This window comes from Osmia bicornis, chromosome 1 (assembly GCF_907164935.1).
Source record: "Osmia bicornis bicornis chromosome 1, iOsmBic2.1, whole genome shotgun sequence".
Taxonomy (NCBI): domain Eukaryota; kingdom Metazoa; phylum Arthropoda; class Insecta; order Hymenoptera; family Megachilidae; genus Osmia; species Osmia bicornis.
The window spans coordinates 6,104,079-6,130,495 of NC_060216.1; the positions used below are offsets into that span (position 1 = coordinate 6,104,079).

Genomic DNA, 26,417 nt, shown 5'->3' on the forward strand with positions numbered 1-26,417 from the left:
AAGCTCGGTTCATCGAAACTTGGCACAATTAATTACCTGCGTCTGCTTGTTTTCAGCGTTCTGTTCCCCGTGCGGCATCACCTTCTTGTTGAAGAACGATTCAAGGTTCCACCTGTGTTTCGATTCCTCGATAGCTGCCGGTGGTTCCTCGATCAGATTCTCGTTCTTTGGTGACACAGAGGGAGGTGTCGAAGGTCCTTTGGCAGGTTGGGTGCTCGTTTCGTCCTCGGAATCGTCGCTGCTATCCGAGCCAGAGTCAGAACCGGAATCCGAGCTGGAACTGGCGCTTCCGGAACTCTGCGGTGCCTGGCCAGGCGGACTGGGCGGCCTTTGGATGATAGGGACGGGGGAGCCCTTCGATTGCAAAGGGCTCACTGGTGGAGGTGAAAGTACTTGCTCAGGTGTCATTTGCTTCGGAGGTGACGACGGTCTGCTCGGGCTGAGCGGCCTCGTAGGTGATAAAGTACCCACAGGTGACAGACCCATGGGTGACATGGGTGCCAGAGGCGGCGGGGCAGGAGTCATCGCCGGTATCAACGGCGTTGACAGACTGTGAAGAAGACAGTCGATTCTGAAGGGGTTGGTTCATCCAGAAATTTGGGTAAACAAATGATAAACGCGAGATAATAAACAGGTTAAATCAATTAGACGTGAAATATTTCCTCGAAGGATGGTTATAAGTAGCGTACCGGATTAATTTTGAAACAAGTTAATGAAGCTATATAAAACGAGCACTAATTAAAAGAGTGTACAGGTGAAATGTATACTTACTCGACCGTAAGGTCAGGACTTCTGTTTCCCCTCGCCGTCCGCGACGTCGTTTCCTGTGGAAAAAGAAGGGAAACGATTAACAATTAATTACAGTTCAATCAAATATGAGCTTTCTTTCCTGATTGATCCTTGTATTGTTCTTACTTCGAACGCGTGCACGTTCGTATCGAACTTTAGGGAAAGAGAATATCGGTATTAGATATGTTTTATTACAAAATCTGATCGTGTAAAGGTTTCTTGTCAAAATCAAGACAAAGAAAATGTACAAAGAAAAATAGAAATACAGTAATATCTGTTTTATACGCTCGTTCGAGGTTCTTTACAATGTTTCAACGGGTGGAACAGAAAAGGTGAAATATTTCCTACAACTTTTCGTTTTATACACTATACCTACAGAATGGGTCAAGTAAAATATTACCCTGGAATACCCACTTACCTGTCGAGGTATCATAAATACCTACTTACCTACGTAATATCTGACCCTTTACAAAACTAATTTTCGAACTTTTGTCTTAAATTTCCAACAAAACTCTCAAAAGTACAGACAGATTTTACTATATTCAGAAAAAATGAGAAAACAGAGCTCGTTAATTTGGCAACAAAGTTACCTTTCCGACTTCATCCTCGCTGTCCTCGGATAGGCTCAGATCCCGCTCCAAATCCCTGTAACAAAAACAGAGACAAACTTTTGAGAAAGGAGAGAGCAAAGAATATTTTTAAGATTTCCTAGCTCTTAAGAGGGAATCCGGTGATTCTCGAGCCTATAAAATGGGGCGGATGAAAAGTACCCTAGTGTTCGAGTATAAGGAGAACGAAGCGCTCTCGATTAGAATGGAGAAAGGAGAAGAAGAACGTGCACGCGTGGAACGGCAACCTGTTAGAACACGAACGACGCCAGGCAAGCTAGGAACAATCGTTCATTGATCTATGAAACTGCTGTTTCACACGCGCCTCTCCTCCGCACTTTTCTTTGTCAACCAGCTACCGTCGGTTTCTCGCATTTCCTATCCCCTCACACTTTCACTTTTCATTCCAGTCTTTGTGAATCGATCCCGTTCAATTAGACCCGTTCGATTATTTTCTTACCGTCACTTTGTCAATTCGTATACATGACACTACGATTTCTTATGAATGATCATCGTGTCACCATTGTATAGCAACCATGAGTCTTCGTTTTAACAAGTTAAATACGGTAAGAGGTTACTAACTAAAGTGCACAGAGAGTTGTCAGAAAATTTTTCTAATTATTATTATTCAATTGCAAGAAAAGTTTTGATAAAAGTTTTTAAAAAACAGTTGGTTAGTCCACTCGTTATCTTTCGTGTTTTTCTTTTTTTTTTCTCTATTTAGTAAGGTAGAAGGAAGGGAAAAAAATAAAGAAGAGGGTCCTTTCACCCTCGATCGACGAGAGGCAAGCAACGGAAGAGGATGCTGCTTGAAGAACGGACAAAATACGAGGAGCAAAGAGGGAACTCGCCGGCACCGAGGGGAATGGAAAGCAACGAGAAGTAGCTATGGGGAAACATGGAAAGAGAGACGGCGACAGGCTGAAGGATAAAGAGGGAAAGTACGTGAAGCACCGAACGCGGATGTACCGGAGGGTCGTCGACCCTAAACACGCTGTCCTGCGTCCTCGTCGATGCTTGTGGATATGGCTGACTGGTTGCGAACCGTGCCTAAGGTCGCTTAGTCGCTTACACCGAGAAATTACGATCTGGATAAGCCTTTCTTTCGACGACAATAAACTTCAGATTAAATCTTATAGACATCGCCTTGTCACATTTAACACGAGCTGTACAAACCCGGACAAATAAATTGCAACTACATTTTTCTACTAAAGCGACAAATACCTAACCCGAGTGTTAAATCGAATCACCAACCATCTAAAATGCAAGCTCTGTTTTTAAAATCTGATTTCATCCAGAAAGCGCTCGTCTAGGTGGTTCCACCCTCTTCGGTTTTCACTGTTTTTCGCCAATTCAGCTCGATCGACGCTTACGCGCCGTCGTTTCATCTGCACGCGAAAGCACGAACAGGCCGGATATCGATCGAACGAGATCAAACCGAGTTCTCCCGGACGATTTTATTGATTTATTAAGAGAGATCGGGCTTGAAGTTTTGATTGACTTTGAAAGTTCTCCGTGCCGATAGATATCGCGACGAGTGTGTCCCCCAAAAGCGAGTAAATTCGACAAGCAACGAGATAACTGCTCGAATCCTATAATATTTTATGAATTCCTCTTTTATCAATTACGCAAAATTCATATCAAATCGATGAGTTCGAAGTTAAATCCATAAAATATGCGACGATCTAACGAAAAGTGATACAACCATTAAATTAATCAGACAGATCATCGTCAATGTGAAGACAATCGGTTTGTCAAAAGCTGCAAAGTGACCACGAAGAAGAGAACAGTGACATTTAATACGGTTCAATGAACTCGTAACTGGAACACAGGACTCATCTGAGGAACGCTTCACGCGTCGCAATATCGTGATATTCTAAGGGTGAGCAAGGTTAAACCGTGCAAGTTTTAAATTGCTCCAGGTAGCAGAGGAGAGTTTGTTGCGTGGAACGAGTATGTGGTTTTTAGGATGCGGTTGAGAGAAGGCAGAGAAGCGAAAGGAGGCAATAAAGAGCTGTTAAAAAACAGACAGAGAGAAAGCAACGATTACGTAAAGAGTTTCTTTATGATATTTCGCTGATTCCCAGCAGTTTTGAAAAGCGTGTGTCATCTTGAATGTTTCTGAACACAGGCCGAAGGTCGACACTCGTGAAGCTTTCTCTTACAGATCTGTGTAAAATGCTGAAAGTTTTGAAAATGTTTATTTTCAGAGGAGAGGTATCTGCTGAAGGCTCTGCAAGTAGGGGATACCGAAAAGGTTTGTAAATTGTAATTGAACGTATTTATTTTCAGACAGTTGGCTGTCGCGATTTCGCAAATTTTCAGCGCAAGCCACGTAGAAACGCATCGGAAAAACGAGGCAAAGCTCACGCAAACACGCGAAAAGAGTGGTGGTCGCGTTTCATAGCGGCGGTGCAGAGGCAGACGAGAAGAAGAAAGAGCACACATCCGGCTCCGCTGGGAACGAACACGAAACGTTTCCGGAGGGAAAAAAAGAAGGCAACAACCAGTCCGCGACGTTATTACGATGCGACCTGGCTCTGCCTCTGTCCTTTCATCGAATTAAACGCTTTGACGACGCCCCCGTGTAACTAGCTACAAAAAAGCGACCAGGAATTTTGCGCGAACCCTATGTCCCCGGCTTCGATAGAACATTCTATTCAAATAAGAGCTTTTGTTGGAAATCCAGTTATCCAGCTACGTTTCAGAATATCCACTGATCTCTCTTTTCACTTGTCAAAGATCACTGTTAAGAGCCCTAATAGAATATTGAAATAAATGTTAAACTATCGCATATCGATACGCGTTACCTCTACAATTTCAATTTATTTTTCAACCCTACTATAAATTAGTCATGGAAGAGACTTCTATGAATAATTTTCTGTTTCGACTATAGAGAGGAGCTTCTTCCTGGCACGAAAGCCAGCAAAAGCGGCGGATAAAACGAGACAGGAATTTCGGGATGTCTTTTCGAGCGGGAAGAATAGCGTGGCAAAGAGGATAACGAGATTCCTCCAACCGTCGATGACGACTCGACCGTTTTAAACGGAGCTGGAAAACCAGCTAAGAGCGAGCAAACGGAGTTACGGGTAGCTGGTGTTCCTCGATCAACGATCGTGCTGATCCAACTTAATCCGCGACTTAGTTAACACCAATGGAAAAGCTGCTGGCACATTCTCGCAGACACCTGACTGAATCATCATCTTCTTCTTCTTCTTCCCCTATGCTATTTGCTTCAAGTCTACTTTTTTCTCAAGAAGAATTGATTAACGTTAATGTACAGGGATATCCAGAATAAAATAATTCTGTTTACAAAGCAAAAATTTGAACAGTAAATCTCCTGTCGCAACTTTACTGTCGTAAATAAAGCGTTAGATTTCAAAGTTGATTACTCTGACGGGAACAGCATCTGCCAGATTTATTAATTGTCCCGTAAGCAGCTTGTCGCTTATCGAGACGCTGAGATTTCTCCAAACCACGCGACAGAAATATTTTAATCGAGGCAAGATTCTATCCCGAAAGGTCACGCGGTTAACTCGATAATTTCGATTAATTTTACGAGAAGAAGCTTATTCCCGAGGTAATGATCCTTTCCCGACTTTCCTTTCCTCCACCGGGGAAAATTGAATTCAAGGCATTACACGAAGCGGAATTTCGATGAATCCTATTAGCCGCGACGCTAATTTCTAATCAACCGATCTCGATCAATTTTATTGATTACGAGTCTCGACAGAGACAAACGATTAATACCTTATCAACGGATGTCAACGTTTCAAAGTAAATACCGTCATCCGTTGTGGATCACGGTGCTTAACGTGAAATCATTTCCTATTTCGAATTATCAGTAATTTCAATGATATTTAAACTGTTCTCTTACCGCGCTGGACACCAGTGACCCCTACAACAATAAACGACTCCGTTGCAATATCGAATTCCTAGAACTCTACCTCGTCCGAATGATCGCGGATTATCACCGTCGCCATGGTAAATGCGTAAAATTTTCGATAAATTGTTTATCAAAGTTGTGCGTAAGCAACCGGCTGATAAACCGCGGCTAGCGCACCAACTTGATAACCATTCTTGCTAGAAAATTAAGAGGCACCGATCGAGGAAAGACAAAGACGGCGAATGAAAAATTCTTATGCTTTATCGGTGGCGAGCAGCGAGCAGCGAAATCCCTTATCGTTCTGCACAGCGCGAGCCCGACGTTATCAGGAATTGGACAAGGCCGCGATCCGGTTGTCTGATAACGCACGAGCCTCGAACTTTTGTTACGGTGCAGGCTATAAAATTTGCAATTGTCACTTGAAACAACAAATATTTGAGTTTTTCGCACATACGTTAAATCTTGTTAGGAAAATTCCTGAGAATCCGCGTAGCAAAACGCTCGCGTTATTGCTACGAAAGGGTTAAAATTCACCCAAGGGGCATCTTGATTGACGTTAATTCGAGCTAACAATCCCCGGAGCGATGATATATGTATATAGGTAGTTGAATGTTGTTTACGCAAGAGCGAGTTTCGATCGCGGTGGAAAAGTCACGTAGCCGGTACCGATACGACCCAGTTTTCCATCGGGAAACCCCTAGCTAGGGTTATTAGGGGCAGTTACCGTGGTCGACACCGAAAAACCCTCGACGGTGCGGCGGTACAGAAAAAGAGACAAGGAGGGCTTGAAAGTGGAAACGTGTCCTGCCTACGTATCTCGGAAGCTCGTTAATTTTCTTTCTCGTTCGATAGGGTGAAAGCAGCCGATTTCAGGAAATTGTTCGAACCGATCTATGAAGATACCGTCTCTGGTTGCTACTAATCTCTTTCTCGAATATTGCGTCCATTTACCCTTCGCTCGATTTATCGCCCTTCGATCCTTACGTCCACTCGATTTTATTTAAGATTCCACGGAGGGTAGCAACGGTTATCCAAGGCTTCGCCATGGGAGACTTCGTCTTCGACGATATTGTTACGGATTCTCGGACTTTTACGCTTTCGTGATCGGACTCGGTTATTTCCAGACACGAAATTCGAGACATTGCACCGGAGGTTCACGGATACGCTTCCGCTCCAAAATTGCCAGGACACTTATTAAAATTTCATAAAGACTCAAAAAAACAAAAAAAAAATTAAAACGAAGTGTCTTCAAAGCTTTAAAACTTACCAATTGATTTACGATTAACACTCGCGCTAAAGATAAGGTTAAGATGTAGCAACAGTTGATACGACCCGCGATGTTTATGACAATTATTTATAAATCATCGAACGTATTATTTACCTCGTTCATTGAATCTTTCCATACAACGTGAAAACATGACGCAAATTCCAATTCATAATTCCGCGAAGGTTAAAATAAAATTAGCAAAGACAAACAAAACAGTAATTAACAAAATGAGATTCTGTACATATATTCTCTGTCGTATTTATGCTTTCCTATATTATTTCGATGGTGAAGGCACGCGAGGCGAAACGGAAGTTACCAGCTTCCTGTCGACACGTGGGAAACTTTCGAACATCTTTATCAAGAGCGTACGTTACAAAATGGTTTCAATTATTTTTTTCTTTCACAATTATTCCAGTGTAAACAGCGTGCGTTATCTGGTATGTGAAAAAGCATATTTACCGGAAGTAAATATGCAACAGGCACGTTTTCAGGTTACAGAGAAGAAAATATCGAAGTTGAAGAACGAGTTTCGAACGCAGGAAGAATTTAATTGCACGACTGGTTGATAGGCAGCCAGCACGCGCGTGCACGCATAATTAATTCCTGTCTTTGACGAATTAATTCTTATTAAACCGGATCTCGAGCTCGCGTTTAATACCATGCGCCATCTACGATGCTCGACAACACGAACGAGTTCGAAGTCGATTCGAAATTTTAATTCATTGTTTTGTTACACTTTTACGTCATCGAATCGGGTCAGATCTTTCACGTTCGAAAATTTGCCAATCGTTAAATTATGGAAATTAGACCTTGAAAAGTGGAAATTGTAAATCTATCGATACCGCGCAACTGATTGATATTAAAAATGTATGGAGTACTTACGCGGATAACCTGCTGTCGGTGTGCCGCTCGCGTTCTGAAACAAACAGAAAAAAAAGGGATGGTTAATTAGCATCTGCTAAGTTAATTAGCATTGGATTATCGGCAGCCAAGGACGAGGAATCGAGCCAACGTGGCAAACGTTACTCGACCGCGAAGATTCTATCGCTCGACTATCATAATGACGTCGTTATCGATGAAATTCGTTCGCGGTGTGTCTGGTAAGCGTCGAGAAAGCGATAAAAGTTCCGCGAACGATAATAGACGCGGGAAAACGTTAAAAAACCCGACAATCACCTGCACAATAAACGCATTCGACTCGGTTAAAGCCGACCGTCTATCAGGACGGTGTCCTTGGGTCATGATAAGCGCAATTATTTAATACAAATGTTCTACCAGCGAAGTAAATAACATTGAATGTGTCGTCTCCTTCTTACATGCATATCACCATTTTCCCTAGGGAAGCCAACCCTATTCGGTGGTACTTTTTACCTTCGTAAAATAACCACGATTACGTTAAAAGGGTCAAACAGTGAAATAACTAAACGCGACACGATTTCAACATTTCCACGATCCTCGCAACCAAGTTTCGTCGTAAATCAATTACTCGAACGATGCCACGTATGCATATCTAATCGCCTGACATTTTCGCCTGGAAATCGTTGAATTCTTCTTTCCCCCTCGCCGACCTAACTCGTATTAAGAATTAAAAAAGAAAAAAGTAATTTTCATATACTGTTGCGCTGTGACAGGTCGTCGAGCCAGCAGCTCGCCAGGAGAATCATTGTCGCCATGTGAAAGCAACGACGAGGGAACGTTGAAATCTGCCGAGATCCCTGAAGGCTGAAGGATCGATTCGTTCGACGTAACCTTTGCAACGGGAGTGCTAGTTACACGAGGAGGTCTCTTTCTCCCCATAGAAACGCAACGAGCCAGCCTCGAAGAAGGAAAGGATGAAAGAGAAGAAGGGAAGGAACACGAACGAACCTGGTCGAGAAGGCATTGCGTAAACAATAGAAAGCAACATGCACGCATGGGAGCACGTATGCGCGTCATGGGAAAGGGGCTGGGACAGAGAAAGACAAGCTGCTACTGGGACTGGGTCAAAAGAGTCAGAAACATGGTGAAAGAGGAAAAAGGGGAGCGAGACCTCGAAGAAGAGAGGGTTGCGCCTTAACAACCGGCCTTGTTTCTTCCAATTTCGAGCTGCTAACGCAGCCTTTCCTTCCGGTGAAATAAAATTTTTAGTTTCCTCAATGCTTTACGAAGAAATGAATAATGATGATCAAAGGGAAATATGGAATTATCGAATCGAGATTCACGCTTTTCATAGTTGCGCACAATCTGGCCGCGTAGTAGTGGTATCGTTAATGAATTCCATATGTAGCGCGATTAATATACGATTACCGAGTCAGACGTGTCCCGATGTCCAATTAGAGGGATGATTTATCGCGGTATCGTTCGTCGAGACACGCATCCTAGGTAACCACCAACAGGATCGTCATAACTCTCGTTTCAACAAAAGCTACGCGAAATTCTCTGGCAATGTTCCACCGTCTAATTATCACTGTTCGCCACGCTCGAACCAGTTTCCAACTATTCGAACGGATCGCAACGATCAATCAATGACACACGCAATCACGCTCGATACTCGACGAACAATTACGTCGCGAGGTATCGCGCGAGAGGACGTTGCATAATCGAACATCGAGCCGAATCGCGCCAAAAACTTGTCCTTTCCGATAGAAGAACGATCATTCGATTACTATCTGTTGCACACGTACGAAGAAGAAAATGATTTGAAGCATTTCAAATTGAAATAACATGCCCCGAATCGCTCACTGAATTATCCACGTTCCGAAACGACGCGACGAGAGGCTCGTTACTCTTCTAACAAGATACAGCGTAGCGTTGGCGAAACAATTGGATAGGCGGATCGACGGTGCACACCTGATAACAGAAGGTAGTTGACAGCACCCTGAAGCAGCTCGAACCTGCTGAGCATGACTTATCGTCCGAGCTGCAGCCGATAGCGGTTCCTCATGTTACTCGCGCCGCGACACCGAGCCGTGCACGTGCTTCCAGCCTTGCTTCTGCACGATCAATCTACTCTTTCCTCGCTTTCCTCCAAGGTAACTTTGCATCTAACACGCCGTTAACGTCACGTGAAATCGAACCAACCATGCGTGTATGCAAATCACCAACGATACGTTTTCAGTCTTGTCTCCAGCGCTTGTAATTCCACCAACGACGATACGTTTTTCTTAGCCCGGCTCGTACGTAACTTCGCGAAATTGTGTTGTTAATATTGGAAGTGGAAGGAAATTTCCATTTAGCGCTAAGGAAAATTGTCTTATCAGCGTTGATAACGAAAGGAAATTTTTAGTTTCCGCCGTGGAAAGTGAACATTTCTTGTTAGCACGCGAAACTTATTTGTACAGATAGGAAATTTTTCAAAGACTCGTTGTACGCGTGTACGTGAGAATTTGTAGGGTTTTAAGGGAGGAAATATGGTGGCAACGGAAACGACCGTGTCTGCGTACACTCGCGGTGACGATCATCGGTTGACTGAGCCTGTCGGGGCCCAATAGGGCCCGGCCCATTGCTCGCACTCCAACAGTTTTGCCGCTGCTGCCTGTCTGCCTGGCCTGCTTGCCTGCTTGCTTGCTCGCTGTTTAACGTCGCTACTCTTCTGCCTGCTGGTAGTCGAACACGCGCCAACCAGGGCCTTCGTCGGCGCAGCTTGCTAAGCAGACGGTCGCTTCACCTGCGTACCGATGGCTTTGTTGAAACGCGCCCCTCTCTTTACGGACCCTCCAACGTAGCCATGGGTATTCGATACTCTCTTTCTCCTTCTCCTTCTCTTCGGAATTTTCGAGCAATTCAATCAGTGGAGAATTTTCGAATTGTTTTTACATGGTTACTCAAAAGTTACAGACGAAATAATTAATTTATCGATCAATTTTTTTTTATAATCTTAACCAGTTACACGTGCCATTTTGAGGTATTTTTATGACATCAAATTGCGCCAGACCTTCATCCGTCATTTCTATCTTATAATCCTTTTTTCGTCTATACGTCTCCTGCGGGACCCTTCTTCGCAGCCTTTCCGTTTTTACATCGTTCACTAATAAGCTCCTTATTTCCCATTTCTTTGGGCGTGCTTATGAAGTGATTTGTGTTTATAATTCTAGAAAAACTTCATTCCATGTAGATATGATCAAGTTACATCGCGTATAATGTGTCCCACTGAATATGGATATTACTACTTGTGCCAATTGAAGTGTTAATCACCTCGCGATCTAATCAAACCAGTGAATCAAGATACATCGAGAGGGAAGCTTTTCTTGAAGAGTGGAAGAACGAGCAATAAATTGCCCGAAATCCTGTTTATTGACCATATCTGTCCATTCAGTCGAAATAACGAGGTAAACTCGTAATACGTGACTTGGGGAAAAGTGCTTATCTATATATCGGTCTCGTGACACTTAATTCGATTAAATGCCTGGTACATTTTATGAACACCATAAATTAAGTAAATGTTGTATCACACGTTATAAAATATACTCTCTGTACCCAGGAATTTATATTTTTAATTGTATCGTATTTTAAACATCAACCTTCGCTAAAGTTTACCCAAAATCTCTTCTCAAGTTTCCAATCTTTTCTGTCTATGATAGTTCGATCAATCCAAAGTTACTGCTCCTCGACAAGTTCGACGTTCTATGAGGCTAGCATAATAAAGGGAAGAATCGATCAGTACTTATATAGCTGACGGTCTGTGTTTATGTAAATGTGTGCGTGTTTGACCGTAAGGATCGAGCGTGTGTTATTAAGGTGTGCAGTTAGCCGGCACACGCCTGGACGTATGGCAGACTTGGTGCACCTGTTTCAGCAAAAGGATCTGGTTGGACCACCTTACTATTTTCTCCTTCTTCCTTTCTCCTCCGTCTGTTCCGACAGCTTCTCCGCTCTCGTTTCGTTCGTCGAATTCTCGTTTGGTCGGCTCGTGATCGAAATTCAATGAGAAGATCACCGTCGATCGTATTAGCCGGAGCGAACTCTGCTCACAGAAATTAGGTTCCCCTGTACTCCGTTCATCTTATCCTTTTTTCTTCGGCAAAAACTCTTGCTGCCGTGCGAGGATGGACGTGTTCCACGCTGTTCGCTCCGCTCCTTCGTCTCGAATGGAATTCATTTTGAACCGTTCGCGTCATCGTTTAATATCCTCAGTATTTATAAGAGAACATGGTAGCAGGAGCACGTTGGTCGACGAAAATCGTCACGTTTTGCAAGCGTGGCTCGTGACACGGTGAGGAACGAAGGTCTGGTTAATAACGTCGATTATACGGTCGAAGCTTCTGAACGAGAGTTCGATTGTGTTTACAAACGTTCGCGCAACAATGGACGATTGTTCTGCACTGAAAACGGATATAATTCCGCCGCTAGTCCACGCTCTAATCCGGACGACTTTCATTTAATTGATTACGTGTCAAGTCCCGGCTACCCAGGACGACGCAAAACGATCAGCTAGACTACGAAACGTTTCGTCGAAACAATACCTTCGATCGTTTGCACAAGCTTCTGTCTACGTGACAGCTGGAACAGAATGTGTGTTTCACAGAAGTCCAGAATCCGAGAAATTTTTCAATTTTACCGATCAGACTTGACTATACGAGGTGACAACAACACTCTTGATCCAGCAATCGCGATAACAACGAGATCGTCGAAGCGAAGAAAACTTGAATGAAACGATCGTGTTGTTGAATGGAGGTGGTTGTAAGCGACAAAACACACCGAATAGGGAAACGATGAGATTGATCGTTAAGGCGACCTAGTTTCACAGGAACGCAACAATGTTCTGGCTCGCTTACGGTACCTGGAACACACCGCCTTGTTGAGAAGTCAGCGTGAAGCAATCGTTTCGTTGCACAACTGATCGATGACAGCCGTGCTTTCCTCGCTTATAACGGCTAATTTGCATCCGTCGAAGGATACGAGGAACAAAGGGAACAGGGAACGTCTCGTTTGGAAAACAAAAATGCAACTATGAGCTAACGAATCAACCAAGTTTCCAGCGAAAATTTCAGCTAAATATCCTTAGTAAAAAAAAAAATATTACGGTTAACATAGAATGGCGTAATAGCCAAATTGTCTGCTCGCTAAGTGGAAGGGAACCGTGAATAATTGAAAGTAGTTACGTCGGTTTACGTAGTTCCGCGTAACGAATCAGATTGTCTAACAACGTACTAAAAAGCGCGGCATTAAACGCATCGTTCCGTATGCTTGCTCAAAACATTAGGGATACAACGTCTTAACCCATTTAAGACCGGGATCTTATTATACAACGACTCAAGGCACCTGAAATTTTTGTTTCTATTTACTACAGCCTGTATGGACCACATATTTTTCGGGTAATTCAGTTGCAAATGAACCCACGACGTTATTTGGTTCCATTTTAACAACCATATTAGAGTCTCGACGCTAGTACTTGACCCGGCTTGAAACCATGGTCAATATTTCTTTTAGTTATTACGATATTGGCTTGAAGCGTAAGATGGGAACGGTGTATCATTGAATGTAATTAACGGATAGCATAAGACTCACAGAGCGCGTTGTTATAGTGAAACGTGTTAAGGAAGTCGCCACGGGCATTGGAGGGAACTCGAAAGAACGGAAGCTCCTTTCAGTCAGCACCGGAAGTTGCCCGAACTCCTCGAACTTGCCACGGCGAAGCTTGACTCGCACTTGCGGTTAACTTTCGAGTTTCAGTCGAGGGGAGTTCCGACCAGTCGCCGGCTGCGAGCGAACAGCAAACATTTGACTGCTGCTCGCAGCTACGAAACTGCTGATATCGCGAAAGAAGCGACATACGCTTAGAAAATGTATCATTTTAGGGGTCTGGAGAACGATGTGCCCTTTGTGGACACTGACAGACTGCTGTTCTCTTTTACAGAACTCGAGTATTACACAAATTACGCAATGCAGTGGAATAAATTCAGCTCTCCTAACTCCGTAAAATTAATAGTTTAAGAAAATTTAAGAAAAATTCCAACGTCTTGGAACATTAAGATCATCCCTTAAGATCGCTGTCGGATGAACGGAAACGCGTGATTCGCGAAAAAGCCTGGAGCAGACTGTCGTTTCCTGTTCGAACGGCCCTCTACGACGCTTCACTTCCCGGCTGTTCCGTTAATAATCTCGTATCCGATACACGTCGATGATGCCTTCGTTTCCCGGCTGTTCGCTCGGTATTTTACCCCCGTTTACCACGCAAACCGCTAACCAACTCGGTTCTCGGCCGACCACCACGCTCCGCCACTTCGAGACTCGATATCTCGGAACTGGGTCAACCGAACGATGTATTATCGAATGGAACCGGGGGGTTCCATCGAGCTTGTACATTCTCACGGCCGACCACGTGAAAAATAATACACACGATTCTGATTTTCAGCGCCGAAAACCCGAGGCTTGATTCGAAATCCGCTTTCATTCATATGTTCGCTCTGAAACGGTTCATTCAACCCAAACGAAACCATAGAAGATTTTTTTTTGTTTTTTTTTTTTTTTTTTTTTTTTTTAGTACCATGGCAATAGACTTCGACTAAAGACAAACTTCTAAACTATAGGTAAACTCTTAACGACGAGACAGCGCCACTCTGTTTCCGTTCGACTAACTCGAACAAGGAAGATTTCTCTCCTGAAAAGTGGAGAAAAGTGAAACGTATATTCCCCCGGCGGAGAAAGAAGTTTCTCGGCTAGAAAAGTTCGCGATGGCTCGTACTTCATTCTCGGATGTCACGAATAAATTAACCCTTTTGTTTTCCACGAGACAAAAATCACGGAAATACTTTAAACGGCTGGAGGATGATAATTAAAATAACAGGAATTCCATAGGAGAGGATAAATTTATGAAGAAGAGACGTATGAGTTCGTTAAGCGTTCAGTTTGATGCGATGGTATACCGCACACGGTCAGATCAACGGATTGCCTTTGGTTTGGCATTGAGCTTAACCCGTGCTTAATCGATATACGAAGGAAGGTCGTACGCCTCCGTGGCGTCTCCGACTCGTCGCATTTTTCCCTTCTGCTCTCAATCCTCTCGATGCATTTCCGAGCGCACGCGATCCCCTCGCGTGTCTGCTGCGTGCATCTAATTCGTCAGATTTCACCGAACGATCTATCTACCATTGGCGTTTCAGCTTTGGATTTAATACGACCGTGAACCATTTGAATTTTTAGAGTAGAATATCAGCCGTCACGACCAATAAACCGGAAAAGTGCGAAACAAAACTCTTGGATATCGTATAATAAAAAGATCCAACCCGTGAAGAACATTCGGGTAAACGAGAAGGGATATTAAACGATCCTCGACGATCTTAATCGAGCAATTCACCTTTTCGTTTGCTTTTCTTTCTTTCTATCGGTTAGACGGGAAGAAAAACGACTAGGGTAGCGGTCGTTTCTCCTCATCGTTGACTTCCGCTCGATTTGCATTCGAGAGGTGAGTTCGATATCGGTCTTATGAATAACCAGGCTTCGTTTCGGTCGGCTTCTCGGTTCGGATCGTCGGCAAAGAGCGAACATCTTCGCATCTTTTCATATAGGTAAGATTTCCCGTGGAAAATCCTTTCGGTAGACAGAACGAACGAGAAACGGCCACGGTACGAAAAGCACCGAAGAATCTCAATGGCTTCTGCTCCCTATCCCTCTCTCTCTCTTTCTTCCTCTATTCACCTAAAACTGGGGATATAAAATAAATTTCGTGGGCTTAGGTTTGCCGGCAAACTGTGCCTGAATGCCAAGAACCGCGTGGAGAATATAGAAAAGCAAGTCGGAGGGAACGGGTTGCAGGATGTTCTTGAAAGGTTCGTTTATATCTTCGTAACGGCGAATTATTAAGAGAAAAGAAATTCCCTTCGCGTTCTAATTGCTAAAAGAGCCCTCCAATTAAGACGAAAGAAAAGAAGCACCCTTTTGCCGACCGTTAGGTTTCGTTCGCTCTTAATTAACTTCTCGGACGCATGACAATTCTCTCGAGCGAGAAGAAGGAAAAAAAGAAGAATCGCATTCAATAAAACCGAAGATGCCACGGGGAACGAGTCAAAGCTCCGCCAAGCGTGCGTAACTCCTGGCAAAGGTTTCAGAAACGAGGGAAAAAGAAAACCGCGATCGAAGATGGATAATGAAGAAACTGCGCGAGTATGTGGCGAACCGCAAGGGAGAAACACGATTAACTCTTTACCGCCGTACTTATCTCGGTTATATGGCTACCCAATTGGTTGGAATTATTTTTTTATTGAAATTAACCATTAGATCGCGGCCTTTCGCCAGCCACCGTCCATTTGTTAATTTGCAAGTAGACGAGTTTGTAGATTTTAGAACGCGAAGGGATACTCGTTCGTGTCGAAAAAGGAACATTCGAAGGTGGGCTTTGGTACTGAAACACGAACGAGTTAACAGGTCGATCGTCCTGGAAGAAGAGGCGAGAGGATATCGTTCAAGGATAAAGGGTGAAGAAAAGACTGGAGGAGACGAATCGGCGCGTTTGCAACGACGGGGCCGAAGGGGAGGATTTAATCACGTTAAGTAACTCCGAGCTGCTTGCACACAGGGTTGATTCGAGGGTAGAATAGATGGAAAGGGTGGCCGAGGGTGGAGAGTGCGGGATGGATATGTGTTATCGACCCCTTTCGCTTAGTCTCCGTTCGCCGTCCCTTCGCGTTGGTCACCCTCTTGGTCTCCTCCTGTTCGCACCCTTTTCTTCTTCTGTTAACGGTGCACAGAATCGTCCCTTTTTTTTCCCCTTTTATCTCTTTCTCGGCCTGTGGCTGACTCGCGCCCGATGAAAAAGAGCGAAATGAAATTCCGTCCGCGCGGATTTCGCGTATAAATTCCTCCGGCTGTAAAAAGGAGAAAAGAATCCTCGAAACTCTTTCACGTTTCGACTGTTCTCGCGCCACCGATCGTTAACGATCCTTTCTTCTGCCGTGAATGAGCAGCTGCCTGTGGAGAGGCGTCGCGACGCTTAAGGGACAGCGTCGGTGATCGATATACGGAGTGCCTGTGAAATGCACGCTCTACTTTGCAGAAATATTCGCAAAAATTTGAAATAATCTATATGCTCTACTCTTTGTAATTTTCTATTAATACCTACGCGTTGTATAAAATAAACGTTTCTGTCACATATTTTTTGCGGTTGCACTTTACTTTCTGTTCGCCTTTCCCGTCTGATTATTTATCGCGAGCAAAGCGGTCCATCACCCTGAGCGAGGGGGGAAGAGCGGTAGAGGGTTGAAAAGACAGTGTTCGTGTCGCGGGGTTAGCGAAAGGGCGGGCTTAACAAGAAAAGGAAAGCCGTTATGCCGATGTCGGAGGAGAAACCGAGAAGGAAACGTCGAGTGAAAAGTAGGAAGAGGAGAGGAATAAACTCGACGAACCTAACCCTCTCCGAGTCGTGGCCGAACGTTATTAGGAAAATGGAGCCCGTTCCATCTTCTCCTCGTTTCCTTCTTTCTCGTTCGCGACAATAAACTGTGTCTTTTTCTTTCGCCTGGAACGCTCAAGTTTTTAACGTCGAGACGCTAACCCGCCGCCGGCAATTTGCTTCGCCGAAGGAAACGGAGGCTCGAGTGAGGCGAGCGTCTTTTCCGCTTGATTAAAGTAACGCGCTCGTACGCGATACGCTCTTTCGAAGAGAATCGAATGAAAAAGAAGATAGAACGCTTTTAAAATCTTCTTGATACAAGGCTAACGCGATCGAACGCGAAAGATACGGGAAATAGGATGCGTGCCGTTTCGAGAGTTAATGGAAATGAAATTCGCTCGTGACTTCGAAAGAACAAATTGACCCATGACCGATCCGGAAACAGACTCGCGTGCACGTAATGCGCTCGTCAAAGGAGATACGACATCGTTTACCAAGCCATCCCCCCGTCCACGCCGACGAGCAGAAGTATCGCTGCAGGCGTGTCATCTCGCAGTTACGCGATCAAACGCCACAAATTAGCAGATACCGCGAGCAAACGTCATCAACGTGACGAGAACGCGAACTAACCGTAATCGAGTCGCACTGATGTTCGAATAGCGTAACCAACGGCCGCGGGCTAACTCCAGTCAATAACAACGCGAAATCCCTTGCTGCCTTTGTTACGTCTAACCTGACTTGCGTGTCTTAATCTTTCATCCTGATTTAAGAGTACAACATAATTGAATTAATCGCATTGACCGCCGACGATTTCTCTCGTCTAGGAATATCGAGCGCGGTGTCGTTAGCAAATCCTCAGGAGCGTCGTCGCGTGCCTCGCAATTAAAGCGGTTGTTAAACTTTCGATCTTCGATACGCTTCCCCTCGTCTGTCGAAAGAAAACAGACCGAGTACTCTAACCGTTGAAATTACTTTCGGTGTCTAAGCGCAGCGTTAACCAGCGTTTTGGAACAACCCTTTCCGAAAGGGTGAATTTACAATGGACGGCTTGTACACGTGCTCAGCGAAATTAAATATTGAATATCGAACCCCTGACCCCTCGTTCAATCGCTGTCAGTTACCTCTGTGTAGTATCGAGCTGAGGTGACCTACTTCTATAAATTATGCTACACGCTCGGCCACCGTCACGTTGTTAAAATCACGACTTTTCAGAGAATTTCGGGGAATAATACTGTTAATCTCGTTGTTTGCGCGGGGATTTAAGTTTCAACTAGGATCGTAGTTGAAATAAAAATAAAAGATTTCATTTGCAAAGTAAACTGCGAAAGTTTCGTTGAGCGATTGTAATTGCAATTCCCGATTAACCATTAGCCGGGTAATCGAGCGACAGGGAAAAACTCGCGTATCGATCGTCATTCGGTAGGACAGATACAAGCTGCATATATTCATGAAGCAACGTAATGATACGCAGACCGGGGCCGCGGACACGTGTACGCGCTTGTAATAATACCAGCTGCACCGTTCGACCGGCTTCCGAACGGCTCAACAGGTATCGATTCGGGCAAATGTCAAAGGTGGCACACTCGGAATGAAACTGCATTCTCCCAATAAATTAACCTTCCCCGTTTTGTCCTTCGTTCTATAGACTTTTCGAATTCATCAGCGGCCTAGTTGGCCAGTCGCAAAATTTCTCCGCTATGTCGCTATCCGTGTTTACCGCGCTACGTGCGATACTCTGTTTATTTCTGACCGGAAGGAACAATATTGTGCAACAACAATACCTCTATCCTTATTGACAATATTCCACTCTAGAGTAAACAAAAATCTGGTCGATTAAAGGTTTATCGGTTGGAACGAAACCGCGACCGCGGAGGCCTTTCAATTTTCCCGCTACTCTTATACGCTCGACAGCGTCGTTTCAATTTACACGTTTGGAAGCCAGAGAACGAGCGATAAACGAAACGGAGTTTAATTAGAGGTAAAGGGCGGTAAAGAGTTTATCGGATTGCAAAGACGTTCTCGGTTGGCGTGACGTGTTTCAATTTGTCGAAGCCCGCTTTGATCCTCGAGGGCAGCCATTATCGTACACTTTTAATACCGTTCGAGTGAGTTTCCACGCACGATATTAAACAGCCTTCTCGCACCCGTCAGATCGCGATCGTTCTGGCAATCGCCTAAAAACACGCGAATAAATTAATCCCGTGCACTTCGCGTAATCGAGAGGTTTCGCTTGAAAACAACCTTCTTTCTCTCTCGCTCTTATCAACGTTTTCTAATTTATCTCGACAGTAACGATGCTTATCATAGTTGAGCGATAATTTTCTCAAGGCGTACGTACACAGTCTTCGTTGGGAAGTACCCGTTCTGAGTGTCCCAGGTCGGTGATTCCACATTATCATTTAACACTCTAATGGAATTCAGAAGCAGCGTCAGTTCACGAGAGCTATTAGATAAAGTCACATGGCGCGTCAACAAATTTTGTAAAACAAACTCGTGAAAGTGTAGGGTAAGGTTTTGAGAAGATAACGCGAAACTTGAAGAGGTAGAGAGATAGAAAAGAAGAACAAGATAGAATAGCTCGATCAACGATATTAATTTATCGGTCTCGTTTGTTCGCGTCGCGACCCAGCAGCGACAAGACGGCTGAGCGATTGAATATTAAATGGCGGAGTCTCTGTCTGCTCCTCGGCGAACTTTGCCCAAGGGACTTCCTTCGAACTAGAAAACGAGGCTGAGAGGCACGACGGGTCGCGAGAACCGACCGAGAGATAGCTACGATGAAACAGAGACAGGAGGACGAACGAACGAACGAACGAACGAAGAGACATGGGAACGGGGAAAATGCGAGAAAGAGACACAGAAATGGAGTTGGCGATAGAAAACGACGGAGACAGGGTTGCCGGGGGCGATTTCAATAATTAATGTCACGGGAATTGCCGTGCAACGCCGATGGTACCGGTGGAGTTACTGCCGCAAACTTGAAATTCCCTGTCGCGGTATTCGAGGCAGATCGGTCCATGGATAATTACTGCGATTATCCGTCGGACAAGCCGGCAAAGTCTTGGAGAGTTTATCGGGCCGGTTCTAATGAAAACTTCGCCAAGTAGTTGAGCACTCAAGCTGGCTCTCTCAACGGCTGATAAATTTTCTTTCGCAGAGTTCGCAGCTTTCGCGCGAAATTCCCTCGATCATCAACGATTCCAGCTACTCCGTCTATCGATGAGAATAATGCACGAGAAACCGATTGTTAACCAACGAAAAGACGAGCTTATTCGTCAATCGAGAACGTATATGTACACTGTAACGAATAAATTAATAATACCTTCACCGATAGATCCTGCTCTTTAATTACATCGTTACGTTTTAATTGAAGTGTGATAAATGTTAATCTTTCCCCGATACATTTATATTAGATATGCTACATAGAAACAGCTCTTTCCGGTTTTAAACTAACTCTCTCGACGGGTTAATACGACGCGTGACTAGCGAATTTTTCCATAACCTGTGCGCAAAGTCTAAGTAAAAATAATCGTGTTTAGCGCCGATCTACCGTAATAAGAGTTATTCAACAGTTGCCAGTCACCGTGCCGTAAGAATAATAATCAGCAAGAAAAGCGTAACTTGATTTTTCATTTTTCATCATTTTTCAACATTTTTTATACGCCTTTAGGACAATTACAGAATGAATAAATAAAGCGTTCAACTTTGAAGGAAAGGGGGTTGATGACCAACTGGTCGTTGAACGTCTGACCCATAATTCAACTGACAAAGACACCTTTAGAGCGGCCAGATAAAAGAAGGAAAAACGAGGAAACGTTCTTACGATTGGTACCGTGTCCTGGGTCGATCCACGAACGACGACAGAAGGTCGAATCCTAGACGCCGACACGGGATGGTTGGTCTCCATGGAAACCACCTTCTCGTCTCATCGTTCTCTGGCTCATCCTCCTCGACGTATCGCGAGAGGAGGAGAGCAGAGGACCAGGAAGCGAGGCAGATGAGAGAAACGAACAAGAAAAAAGAAAAATAGTGGCTGAGCGAGGGGAGAAACAGGAGACAGAGGGGCTAGGAAGATAGCAGCCACTGTGGATGCAGCCAGACCACGGAGGGTGAAACGGGAAGAGAGAAAGAGGGAACGAGGAAAAGAGGGAAAGAGGCATCGGGATGCTGGGAGGTTATTTGTTATGTGCTGTGTTATACGCTCGCCTTCGTCTTCGCCTGCATCCTTTCGTGTGTACGCACACGTTTACGTACGCAGAAAGTCGCAGCAATGGGGAAAAATAGAAAATTGCTGTTCCTTTTTCTGGATCATTTTACGCACGAAATTCTATGAATTTGAAATTTTCAGCACGTGTAACTACTAGGTCTCACTTGATTTCACGACATAAAAGTATTGCAAAATAACACTTGTGACATATCAATTTAAAGCTTGAAGTTTGATGAAAATGACTGTGCAAACGTTAACTGATTGTCAGTTGCAGCAATGGATCGGAGTGAAATTCGTGTAATATTCTAATACAAATTTCAATCGATGACTGTTAATAAATTTAGTACACTATTTAAAGGTTAACACGGTGTTAATTTAACAAATGTCAATCAGAAAATAAAGTAGCTACGAGCAATGTCTATCAATTTTCAGGACAATTGATGAGCATTAAATAGAAATTGGAAACTAACTGCTTTGCAAGGTGACAGGAATTGAAGGAAAGTCAAAGGAATCGATCGTTTTTACCCTGGTTCGTGGTCGCGCGACTAAAGGCGTCGGTCACGCGATCACACCCTCGCTCGTTAACACCTACACGCGTGTACAGGTGGATAAATTCCGCGGGGAAGCGTGCCGGTAGGCGGCAAGCACGCGCATTACAATTCCGACTTGGTTAACGCGTTCCCTCCTCTTAATCAGCTCGAGACCTCCTTCAGTCTGTTCTCCTTGATAAAGAGGAACCCTCCACGAGAACGTTAACCCTTTTGTTCGAAATCTGTTGAAAAAGCAGAGCCTATACACTTTAAAGTCGCGTCGCGTCATTGGATTCACTCTACCTACAAAGATATCAATAATTGAATGTGTTTACAACTTTCCCAGTTTTTCCAGACCACGTGGAAAAGAGTGACAAATCTTGGTTACCCCTGATGTCTAAGAATAAAAGTTGTTTGTTGAAAGTATTTTGTATAGAAAATAGAATGGCTCAATGTAAATGGTGGAGTTGGAACGAAGGCAACGGTATCTGCTTTCCAACTTGACGTTGGACAGGAAAAGGTTAAATGCACCCGAAGATCCATCGCTGATGTCGGTGGTGGGCGTTTCGTTACTTCCGAGTCGGCGGGAAATGGCTTCGAAGAAACATACCTAGCTCGAAGGTAAATCAAGAGTGCAAAGGGGAAGCGGAAACTCTTGATTCGGAGATTAGATTCGAGCTCGGTTCACCGTCGTCCCGTAAAAGTGTCTAACACTGGCGTTCCCCTAATCGTCCAATTACTTTCGCCTTCTCGGCTCTAGCGAGCCCGTGAAATCACGCGTTCGCGGGAATGAAGAACAGCCTTTCGAGGGTTCGATTTGACGCGTGTGAAAGCCGCGAAATCGGTTTAATCAGCGCGCCAAGACCAGTTCGAATTTACCTGAACGAGAATCGGATTCTCGTAGCCTATGGCTCGAAAACGTGTGTCGATAGGGTAGGTAGATGATCGCGAGCTGCCCTATAATAGGCGTCGCAAAGTGGCCGGTGTATTCGAAGGGAGGGCCGTGTCGAATGGTTAATTCATGAAACAGTATCCCTTGCTTCTCCCTCGGCCACTTTCCACTCCCAAACCGTCCTGCAGCCCGTTTAGAAACGTTCGAATATCAATGAATCCACAGGTTTTTCCTCGCCCGAAAACAATCTACTTGGACAATCTGCTTTCCAAAGAAAACAGTGTTTCTAAACAAAATTAGACAATTCAACCACGGTGGTTTCGTTCTTCTTTTCGTAATCAGATGTCCGTCGCTCGTGAGAAGATACTATAAAATAAGGTTTCTATGTTAATTCGATCGTCTCTCAGGCACGCGAGGATCCAGGTATAAAATGAATCGGATGCTCGATAACCACGACAAGGAATCTATAAATGAACTAAAGTGGCTGTTCAGTTCAAAATTTCGTTTAGTACCGGAGAACCGATGAACGAGAATAATATTTTCTCGAAAATATGTGCAGATGTTTAAGGTAAACAGTTATCGAAGCGCACTCAGTGTAACGTAAATTTTCCACGCGTCGTCGAAATATATTTTCCCCCTCGTTCTGTATGCACGCGTACGTATATGTTGTGCGCACGTGTATACGTGGAATCGCGAGTCAAATATAAATTACCCGGGACGTGGAGTTAATGGGAAAGGTCAGTGACTGTGAAACGCGGCTGGAAATTGACGTTCACGGTTTTTGCGGATAGCAATGAATCCACAGGTTCTCTTTTTATTTTAACTTTTTTTATTTTTATTTTAGCCATGGGCCACGCTACTTTGTTTCCACCGAGCCCCTGACGCAAATAATTTCAACGCTGCAGTTTTATGAAAATATTTCTGTCGAAAGAATACGAGCTAAAACCGACCCGTCACCACTCCGACCATCCTCGAACAACGTTACAAACGCACCTATTAAATTAACCCCGGTGGTTTTGTCGCTTCAGCGTGCCTATTGCCGTGCGTACGGGACAAAAAAAGAGCTAGAGAAAGCAGAGAAATTAAATTGTTTCGAAATGTCCGTTTCCGGTATTCGCTGCTACCAAAACCCGGCTTCGCAAAGAATAATAGCGGTGATAAAAATTGTTTCGTCGAAATTAATTGCGTAACGAATTACACGAACGTTAAACGACTGTTAATAACTTAAAATTTAACAATTTGACCCCCGTGTCGAAGGGATTGAAAATTCCGACACATTTATTTTATAGCCGATTCAATCTTTTATCTCGACGATATTTACTTTTGTTTACTGGATACGCTTTTAATCGGTCAGTAAAAATATTTTAACCATGTACGAGTAAAAAATTCCTGGCGTCGCGATGATCGCCGCGAAAGGGTTAAAAGCGCGTTGTCGCATTCAAACGTATCCAAGAACGTTTAGCTGACTCTATTAACAAGCTTGTTACCGTCAGTTCCGTAATGGGATAGCTTTCCGGCGCATAGGCGTATAGGCGCAAGCAAGAGTTACGTTCAAGTTGAACACGTAACAGGGTTTCCCGGTTTGATCGCGCCATCGAACATTTTCACTCGTCAGAGGATTACCCCCCCGAAACAAGCAGAATACACGTGAGGAAGTTTTACTTACGAGGCTTCGCGGTTTCCGGCGGCGTCACTTCAGTCAACTGCAAACAAAAGAAACGATGGTCAATGAAATGGGTTCGATTGATATTTGGAAATGCAATTTCTTACGGACAGCGCAGCGTGACGTTTTAACAAAGATAAAATTCGAGGGTAGAAGTACACCGGGGCACCATTCGTTTGAAAATTATGTCGACCAAAGCGTTTACAGCGTACGTGTCGCGTGCAAGCTGGCCAGTGGTGGTCTCGCAAATTTCAATTAATCGTGGTGCTCCATCGTCGGAGAGAAACCTAGGGTCGCGGGAAAAAAGGTAACGTCGCGCGTGTTATCGCGAAAAAAGGACACGTTGCGGCGTGGCTAGCCGAAATTAATCCTCCTTAGACTGATATACAGGGACTCGCAAAAATATTTGAAATTTCAACATTGCATCGAAAATAGGTATAGAAACGTTGACAGTTCTAAAGTACTACTACACAATAAGAAACGTTTAAATGATTCTCAATTACACTCTCGCGGGTATTGTGTAATTTGTTTACATTTAAGCTTGAAGCATGATGCCGTTCGAATACTTTAGCGAGTCCCGTGCATCTCGCGAACCATTCTTCCTTCGTGCTCGCCAACTAGCTCGCTCTTCTTCGTTTGCTTCTCGTAGCCGCGTCGCGGCTTTTCAGAGCACGAAACTCTTGACACGATGCCAAGTGGCACGAAACCTCGGGAACGCCAACATCGATCGATCGAACGAACGAACGAACGAACGAACGAACGTCGGGTATTTAGTTGTGGCCAGCAACGACCGCGTGTACAAGGGAGAAACCGAAATTCCGCGTTTACACTGACGTTCGCGTTTTATGTAACGAAAGGATGGACGACGGTGTGCGCGAGGAAGCCGCTTTATCCGCAACGAAAGGCGTCCGTCTCGACGAGAGAACGAGCTTCTTGACGTTGTGCCAAGTGGCACGAAATACTCTGCTCGATGCGATTCGAAACGTTTCCACGATCGATACGCGTCTCCTACCGAGACCGCACGATATATCGTTTCTTTCCAACAAACGATCGTTCGATTCTTCGCGCTCGTATAAAGGCTGATTTATATTGTTCGTTCAGACACGTTGGCAGTCTTGCAACGGTTCCGCTCGAGCCAAATACCCCGCGGAGTTATTTAAATAAAAATGAAATTCTCACCTTCGCCAGGACAGGGTTGAACGTGAACTTCGACTCGAGTTCCTTCCTCGGTGTCTGGGCTATAGCCGTGAGAGGTGTGGGTGGCATGGTCATTTCCTGAAACAGACGATCGATGCTCGATTAGCATTCGCAGTGTAAACGAGACGAATCGAGTGACGTGTTTAACACTTTCGCTGCTGTGATTGCTTTCACTGCCTGGAAGGCAATGAAATATATTTAGGGTGTCGGAAACCCTAAAAAATTCACGCAGTTCAATCACCGTCAATCTCGAACAACCCCTTTCAATACCTAAATCGTACTTTTTCTACAAAAAGGTAGCAAAGCACGCGTCCGTCCATCGAACAAACTCCACCGGTACCCTTTGCGCGTAATTCGCGTAAAAGCTGACCCTTTTCCTTTCATCCAGCGTGAACGTCACCCAGCCAGGGGTTGTGCAAGCCGCAACACGGGTTCTTTTGCGTAAGACCGGCCGCATCTGGGCCATGATTACGTCAATGAGCGGCCGAGAGGAAGAGGAGAGAGAGGAAGAGATCTACTAATTCCACGTATGATCAGCGGTTGCGAGCAGGTACTCGGAACTCGCGTCTATTAACGCCGGTTCGCGCGCGGTTTTGCGTTCACCCACACTGTCGCCGTAGGAGGAGCAGGCTAGAAGTCGCAAACACGCGAACAATGCAGCCTCTGGTGTGTAGAGGCGCGCATAGCGGAGCGAACGAAACGCATTTCCACCGGGCGAATCGTCGAGACCGATTCATTGACCCGTCGAGACATCCGTCGACGGGAACAAAGAGCGACGAGACAAAAGGCTCGCCTCTTTCTCGTCTACCGTGCTTATGTTCTTCCTACGATCAACCGCACAACTTGTTTACCAACGATCTCCTACCTTACGCGACGAATTTTACGAAAAATTTCCATCAAAGTTAGCTTTAACAAATGAAATTTATTTCGATTCTGACAGACACGATAGACGAGAAAGTGCTCGACAGAGGATCTTGCATTTTCTCACACGTCGCGACGCCTCGTGTCGTGTGCCGTAGAGAGTTGTCGCTTTGACGCGCGATCAACTGGGAATCTGGCCCGGGTCCTTGGC

At 44.6% G+C, this 26,417-nt stretch overlaps 1 protein-coding gene across 8 annotated transcripts in view; it reads right to left on the reverse strand.

Moving 5' to 3' along the window:
* The window catches only part of LOC114882124 (AF4/FMR2 family member lilli), a 105,272-nt gene that overhangs the window by 5,315 nt on the left and 73,540 nt on the right, over nt 1-26,417 (reverse strand). For all 8 annotated transcript variants that reach the window (XM_029199015.2, XM_029199012.2, XM_029199005.2 and 5 more), the window contains 6 exons: nt 25,328-25,423; nt 24,152-24,188; nt 7,433-7,466; nt 1,380-1,434; nt 772-824; nt 37-550 (listed from right to left, as the gene is read on the reverse strand). In XM_029199015.2, the coding sequence (XP_029054848.2) occupies nt 37-550; nt 772-824; nt 1,380-1,434; nt 7,433-7,466; nt 24,152-24,188; nt 25,328-25,423 (789 nt within the window). The remainder of the gene's footprint in view (nt 1-36; nt 551-771; nt 825-1,379; nt 1,435-7,432; nt 7,467-24,151; nt 24,189-25,327; nt 25,424-26,417) is intronic.